The sequence below is a fragment of the Fukomys damarensis genome, unplaced genomic scaffold (genome assembly GCF_012274545.1).
Source record: "Fukomys damarensis isolate Sample0158 unplaced genomic scaffold, DMR_v1.0_HiC HiC_scaffold_12, whole genome shotgun sequence".
Taxonomy (NCBI): domain Eukaryota; kingdom Metazoa; phylum Chordata; class Mammalia; order Rodentia; family Bathyergidae; genus Fukomys; species Fukomys damarensis.
Genome location: NW_022900924.1, coordinates 18,173,141 through 18,179,756, shown reverse-complemented (window position 1 = coordinate 18,179,756; position 6,616 = coordinate 18,173,141). Strand labels below are relative to the sequence as shown.

The 6,616-nt window shown below is 55.6% G+C and overlaps 1 protein-coding gene across 1 annotated transcript in view; it reads right to left on the bottom strand.

The window, feature by feature from the left end:
* The window catches only part of Lrrc43 (leucine rich repeat containing 43), a 12,580-nt gene extending 6,207 nt beyond the window's left edge, over positions 1-6,373 (bottom strand). Inside the window, exons 1-4 of the mRNA XM_010604550.1 lie at positions 5,381-6,373; positions 3,656-3,913; positions 2,512-2,622; positions 1,278-1,418 (exon numbers count right to left, since the gene is read on the bottom strand). Coding sequence (XP_010602852.1) covers positions 1,278-1,418; positions 2,512-2,622; positions 3,656-3,913; positions 5,381-5,509 — 639 coding nt within the window. The 5' untranslated portion in view covers positions 5,510-6,373. The remainder of the gene's footprint in view (positions 1-1,277; positions 1,419-2,511; positions 2,623-3,655; positions 3,914-5,380) is intronic.
* Between the last annotated feature and the right edge of the window lie 243 nt (positions 6,374-6,616).

The window sequence follows — 6,616 nt, the reverse complement described above, 5'->3', positions numbered from 1 at the left end:
AAGTTGCAAGTTTTTTTTTGAGGGGAGACGCTGCCCACCGCGCCCGACACCGCCTGCCCCGCCCCTGCCCCTGCCCAGGATGGGGAGCGCACAGCAGGGACGCTGGCTCAGCCTGCTTCAGAGAACTGGGGAGCTGGGCGCGGGAGCGCACACTACGATCCCGCACTTGGGAGGCTGAGGCAGGAGGATGGCAAGTTCTAGTTTCTCCGGGCAACGCAGCGGGACCTTATCCCAAACTTTAAAAGGAGTGGGGATGCAGCTCAGTGCAAAGGCCTTGGGTTGAATCCTCAGTGCTGGGGGTGAGGGGGATGGGCTGGGAAACATCAGCAAAATCGATGCACAAGAAACATGGACTTCTTTTAATTCCAGAACAGCAAAAATCGGAGGTTCACATACACATGAAATCCACATTAAGCACCAGCATTAAGCACCAGGTAAGTATGTTTTGCAAATCAAAATCCAGAATACAGCATAGGCACGGTGGCTCATGCCTGTAATCCCACCACTCTGGGAGGCTGAGGCAGGAGGAACTCATGTACAAGCCCATCTTGGGCAACTTGCAACCTAGCCAGACCCTGTCTCAAAATTTTTTAAAACTCCAAAACAAAAACAGCCCCTGCCCCAAATCAGAATGCTTGGCCCTCTGTCAACAGCAGGAGGCTGAACTGACTGCGCCAGAAAGTCGAAGGTGCTGGGTCCCTGCCTGGGCCGCAGCCTCTGATGGCCACAGCAGTGGAAGAAAGAAGTCCCAAGTCAGGACAGCCAGGTCTCAGCAGGGCTGAGAAGCAGTCACAATCAGTGGGCGCTCGCCCTGCAGGGCCGGGCGGGGGACACCCAGGGCCTCCTGGGCAGTCCAGCTCCCTGCAGCAGCCTACTGTGGGTACTCTCAGGTGCCCCGTCAGACCCAGGGTGCTGAGTTTTCCACCAAGGAGACAAAGTCACACAGCGACAGTCAGGGGACTCTATTTTCCACAGCCTCTAATGGACAGTGAAGCAGCATTCTCTAGGATAGGGCTCTTCTGGGGTGACATGGTCTCTTGGGTATTGTCTGGAGACATTTAGGGGAGACAGGGTCTCACTATATAGTTCAGGCTGGCCTCGAATTCACAGCAATCCTGCCTCAGCCTCCCAAGTGCTGGGATTACAAGTGTGCACCTCCCCGCCTGGCTCAGTGGGGTTTGCTATGGAGTCAGCGGACAAAAGCAGAAGTCTGGCATTAGCAGCGGACAAGATGCTATGGGAAGATCCAAATGCCCCACCCGCCTCTGCCCCGGTTACCAGTGGCTGGCAGTGACGTAGAGGCACTCCGAGGGGCCACACAGCTGGTTCTGGCCCAAGCCCAGGTGCTGCAGGCCAGGTGGCGGGTGCGCACACAGACACTCCGCGCTGCCCAGCTCGTTGCCATACAGCTCCAGCACCTGGGCGACAGCAGTGGCTACACTGGGCAGCTCACCTGGGCCTGAGCTCCTGCGTCCCTCCCAGGCAGCTCTGGAGAGGGGCTGAACTGTCCCTGTCCTGCTCTTCTGTGCCCAGCGCGTGTCTGTCTGTCTGTCTGTCTCTCTGAGATACTCAGGAATGAACCCAGGGCCTTCACACTGTGCTATATCCCTAGCCCTTTCACTTGGTTTATTTTCGGTACCAGGGATGGAACACAGGACCTCTGGAGCTGCCCAGGCTTGCGCTCATGTGTACCCGTCCCAGGCCGCCTGTTGCGTCCTCCTGAGCCCAGAGCCACCCCCGCCTGTCACCCGCTTTCTGTGTTGACACACAGTTGGGCCACCGTGCCTCGGCTGAAGGCTCATGGGAAGGCTGGCCTAGATTTTTCTCTTTTGTGTATGTGGAAAAGCACCCGTAAGACAAATTTGTCACTTAGGCCACTGTTCAGTGTACAACTCAGTGGCATTCATGACACGCCTGGCCACCACCCTCAGAAACCTCTCACTGCCTCGGGGAGAAACTCTGAGAGCCCAAGCAGTAACTTCCCACGGTCCTTCCTGGCTCCTTCCACTAAGAGGAGTCACACAAGACTTGTCCTTTTACGCCTGGCTTCTGTCACTGCCTTCGAGGTCTTCTAGGCCCACCCATGTTGTAGCGACTGTCAGAGTTCCCTTCCTTTATGGGTGAGTAGTATTCCACTGCCCGGATCCACCTCATCTGAATTCACCTGAACAGTGACGCTGTGAACACGGGTAGACAAGGACCCGTCTGTGTCCTTGGCTTCGCGCCTCAGGGTGCACACTGGGAAGGGAATTCTGTGGGCTTCTGAGGAATGTGGTCTATATATTTCTTTCTTTTTCTTTTTGGTACCAGGGATGGACCCCAGGACCTCGCGCTTGTGAGGCAGGCGTGATGCCACTGAGCTAAATCCCCAGCCCGTGGCATTTTTAATGCCCTGGGTTGGGCCTCTGCACCTGGCCACCCTGGTCAAACCCATGTGGGGCTGGTTAGGGGCAGGGGCAGGGGCTCTGGGGGTGCTGACTCAAGACCCAGATGGAAGCGGGACTCCTGTACCTTGAGTGTGGGGGGCAGGTTGGCGGCATCGACTTCCTTGATCCGGTTGGCGCTCAGCACCAGCTCCTCCAACTTCAGGAACTTCAGGAGGTCTCTGTCCACCTGGCTCACCTGCAGGGGACAGAGGAAGTCTGGGCTGAGAATTGTCCCGTGGCCCCACCCCCAGGGCCGTCCCTGCCCCTCCCCCAACACTAGGTGTCCTGTGACGGCCTGCCCAGTGGCCTGCGTCCATCGTGAGATCACAGCATTTCCAGGAGGGTGGGAACCCCATCTTCCATGCTATCTACGCCTGGCACGGAAGCCAGTTGAAGTCTTTTCTTTGGTTTTGTTTTTATGAAACAGGGTCTCACTTATACAGTTCAGACTGCCCTCAAACACTATGTAGACCACAGGCTGGCCCCAAACTGGTGGTGATCCTCCTGCCTCAGCCTCCTGAGTGGCTCAGTTCAGGTCTGTAGGAATCACTCTGGTTTACACAGAGCAGGGTCAGAGTAGGAGCTCCTGCAGCAACCCATGAATCCCCAGGTTCCTGCCCACAAGGCATCAGGGCCTTTCCGGCTCTCCTCTGCAGCACCAGCTGGTTTGTTCCAGGCTCCCTAACCTCTTGGAGTGTATGCTGGGAAAGTCCCAGGCACGCTGGTCAAGGTAAAGGAAACAGAAGCTCTGGGAGACAGACCAAATTTCCATGTGACTTCCGGGCAATGAAGGCTTTTTAGGGACAGAAATAAATAGTATTGTGATTCCCCTCCCCCTCAGGTCTCCACAGTTTGTATCAAGTTAAAACCAATCTCAGCCTTTCAAGAGTTTTCTTTTCTTTTGTAGTATTGCCAATTAAACTAGGGCCTTCACACTAAGCTGTATCCCAGCCTACTTTTAGCTTTTGAGACAGGGTCTTGCTAAGGCAGTAAGTTGCCCAGGCTTGTATTGATCTTGAGATCCTTCTGCCTCAGCCTCCCACAGTGCTGAGATTGCAGGTGTGTGGCACCACGTCAGCTTCCCCGGTGCAGCAGGGAGATATGGACAGAGAGCAGCTGAGCACTGCTGGCTTGCTGGATGTGCTGGAGAGCTTGGATAGGCAGTGGCAGGGCTGGCCCAGGTGGGTACCCTGGGGGGACTCCTCAAGTTCCGCTCGCTGCTGCCCTACCTGCTTGTCCACCACCCGCAGGGACCGGAAGTAGGAGTAGAAGAAGGTATCTCTGATCATCAGCGGGCTCTGGATGGCCAGCTCTCGCAGGAACTGGTCCTCAGCACTGGAGTCCTCAGGCAGAGCCCAGGGCGACTGAGGGCTGCGCACCAGGCCCAGCAGGGCCTCCACTGGCTCCTCCTCAGGACCCATGGCCACCTCTCCGGGCACCAGTTCCTTCCAGGCTCGCCGAGTGGGTGGAAGGAAGCGGGATCGGTTCTGCAGGGTGAGGTGAAGAGTAGCTGGGTCTCACCCCACCTCTTGGGGACTGGCAGTCACCACTGATGAATCTAAGGGAACGGCAGCCATGCTATGGCCAGGGAGGGAGCCAGTGGGTAGGTCAGTGGCCAATCCCTGCCTTCAGGGCTCTACTGTGGAGCTGGAGGCCTTGGAAATGCAAAGTCAAAGTCATATTAAACACGAAATTCACCGCAACTCATGGACTACTAGCCAGGAGGCTCCAAAGACGAGTGGGAAGATACAGTTTACCAAGGAATTTCCCTGAAAACAAGGTGGCCAGCTGGAAGGTGAACTCAGCACCTCAGACACAGGAAGTGGAAGATGGGAGCTCCTTCCCAGAGTTTACTCTTGCCCCTTTCTCCAGGAGGCTGAGAAACAGCTCTTCAGATTCTGTGGGGTTTGTTTGGAGTTTTTTCTTCAGTGCAGAGGATGAAACCCAAGGCCTCACACCTGCTAGGCAAGTGCTCACCACTGAGCTACATACAACCCCAGCCCAAGATCCAGCTCTGTTTGTTTTGTTTGTTTGTTTGAGACAGGATCTCACTATGTAGTTGAGACTGAGCTGGGACTCACTATGTAGCCCAGGCTGGTCTTGAACTCACAGAGATCCTCCTGCCTCAGCCTCCCAAGTGCTGGGATTACAGGTGTGCGCCACCATGCCCCACTTGGCTTCCAAGATCCAGCTCTGAAAGCATAAAGCCTGGCACAGTGCTGGGATACAGGTAAGTGCTCCGCCAACACCTGCTGACCAAACCTGCGTCCCCACTGTGTCTTGGTGCTCCTGTAAGGATGGACACAGGTTTCCCTGTCCCCTGAGCTGAGGGGTGGGGAATAGGCCTTCCTGGGCGGCAAAACCAGAATTTCCTTCTTGGAGCTGTGGCAACTACGCCCCCTGCTGTACTTCCTGTCTGCTTTTGGGCTGCGGACCAGCTCTCTTCCTGGGCCACATCTCACTGCCCTCAGGACACAGCCCCCCTCAGGACACAGCCTCACACAAGTTAGGAAGGCCTGGGCCTCAGAGCTAGGCAGGGATGGAGAAGTGGCAGGAGCTGACCCACTGAGCCCTCGGAAGGGGAGGCCTGGGCCTCAGTGGCTCGGCCCTCATGAGCCCTTGGACTCGGTACATTGGAGAAATTGCCCAGACCAGAGCTCTTCACCCCAAAGACGCCCAGAAGCCCAGGGGCAGTGTGTCCCCAAACTTGTGCAAGAAGCCCTGACCGGATCTGCATGGGCGGTGCACTTGGTCCCGGTGTCCTCAGGCTCTGTGGAGGCTTAGGGCAGCCGCCCTGCAGCGTCCCGGTCCCCACAGTCCCCGCCAGCATCACCAGCACCACCGAGCGGGCCGCGCCCGAAATGCCCAGGCAGGAGCCTCCAGTTAGGCCAGCCGGCGTCGGGCTCCCGCTGCTTCCCTCCCGCAGGACTGGCCCTGGTTTCCTGGTCCCGCCCCCAGCTGCCTGTGCCGCACGGGAACTCGCGCAGACCCAGCCGCCGCAGGTGCTCGCTCACGACCGCGCTCACGGTGCCGGGCGCGCTTCCGCTCCCGCTCTGGCTCTCACTCCCGGCACTGGCCGCCATGCTGCCCAACGCTACCCTGCGCTGCTAGGCAACCGCAGACACAGGCGCCTGCGCACTAGGGCCGTTGCGGGCTCCAGCCGGCAGACCCGCTGGGTGGTCTCCAACGCTCCCTTGACAGTGGTCTCATTGGTCACATGCGGAGTCCCGCAGACTGATGGTTCTTGCTGCTGCAGCACCCAGCACGATTTGAACACCTGATCCCATTTCTTTTTTTCCTCCCAGGGCCTCCGTGGTTAAGTATCCGCAGATCTAGAAAGGAGCAATGAGCCCACAGCCACAGACCTTAAGACTCCGACGAGGGATCCCAGCGTGGCTCTCTCTGGGGTTCACCACTGTCGCCTGCGCGGCCTGTTTCAGAGCAGCTGATCCAAAACTCGGTGCGGGCAGTGTTATGTGGACTCGGCAAAGACAGCATGCCTAGAGAGATAATTTCCGTATCAGAAAACCCATCCATTCGAAGTATACAATGCAGTTTTTAGTATATTCACAATGCAACTATCACTGAACTCCTTTCTTTTTTTTTTTTTTTTACATTTTCCTCAACCTACAAGGGACTCTATGGCTATATAAGCAATCAAACCCCATTCTCTCATCTACTTAGCCTCTGACTATCATTAATACACTGCCTAGGGATTAGACTGGCATTCCGTGTCAGTGGAATCACACACAGTTGCTCTTTTGTCTGCCTTCTTTCATTTAGGATAATGACTTTGAGACTCACTTATGTGGTAGGAAGCCAGTACTCCATTCATTTTCTTGGCTGTGTAATATTCCACTGCATGACAGACCACATTTATCCATCACTAAGTGGACATCTACATCGCTTCCACTTTTGGGCTATTATGAATAACGCTGCTATGAAGATTGGAGTACGAGTTTCTACGTGAACATTTGTTTTCATTTCTTTGGAGTAGATACCAAGGAATAGAATTGCTGGGTCATGTGATAACTGCATTTTAAAAAAATACTTTGAAGAGCTGCCAAACTATTTTCCACATTGGCTGAACCATTTTGTACTTTCTACCAGTAATGTACAAGGGTTTGGATTTTTCCACATCCCCGACAGTTTTTATCGGGGCGGCCGTCTTAGACGCGGTGTCTCACTGC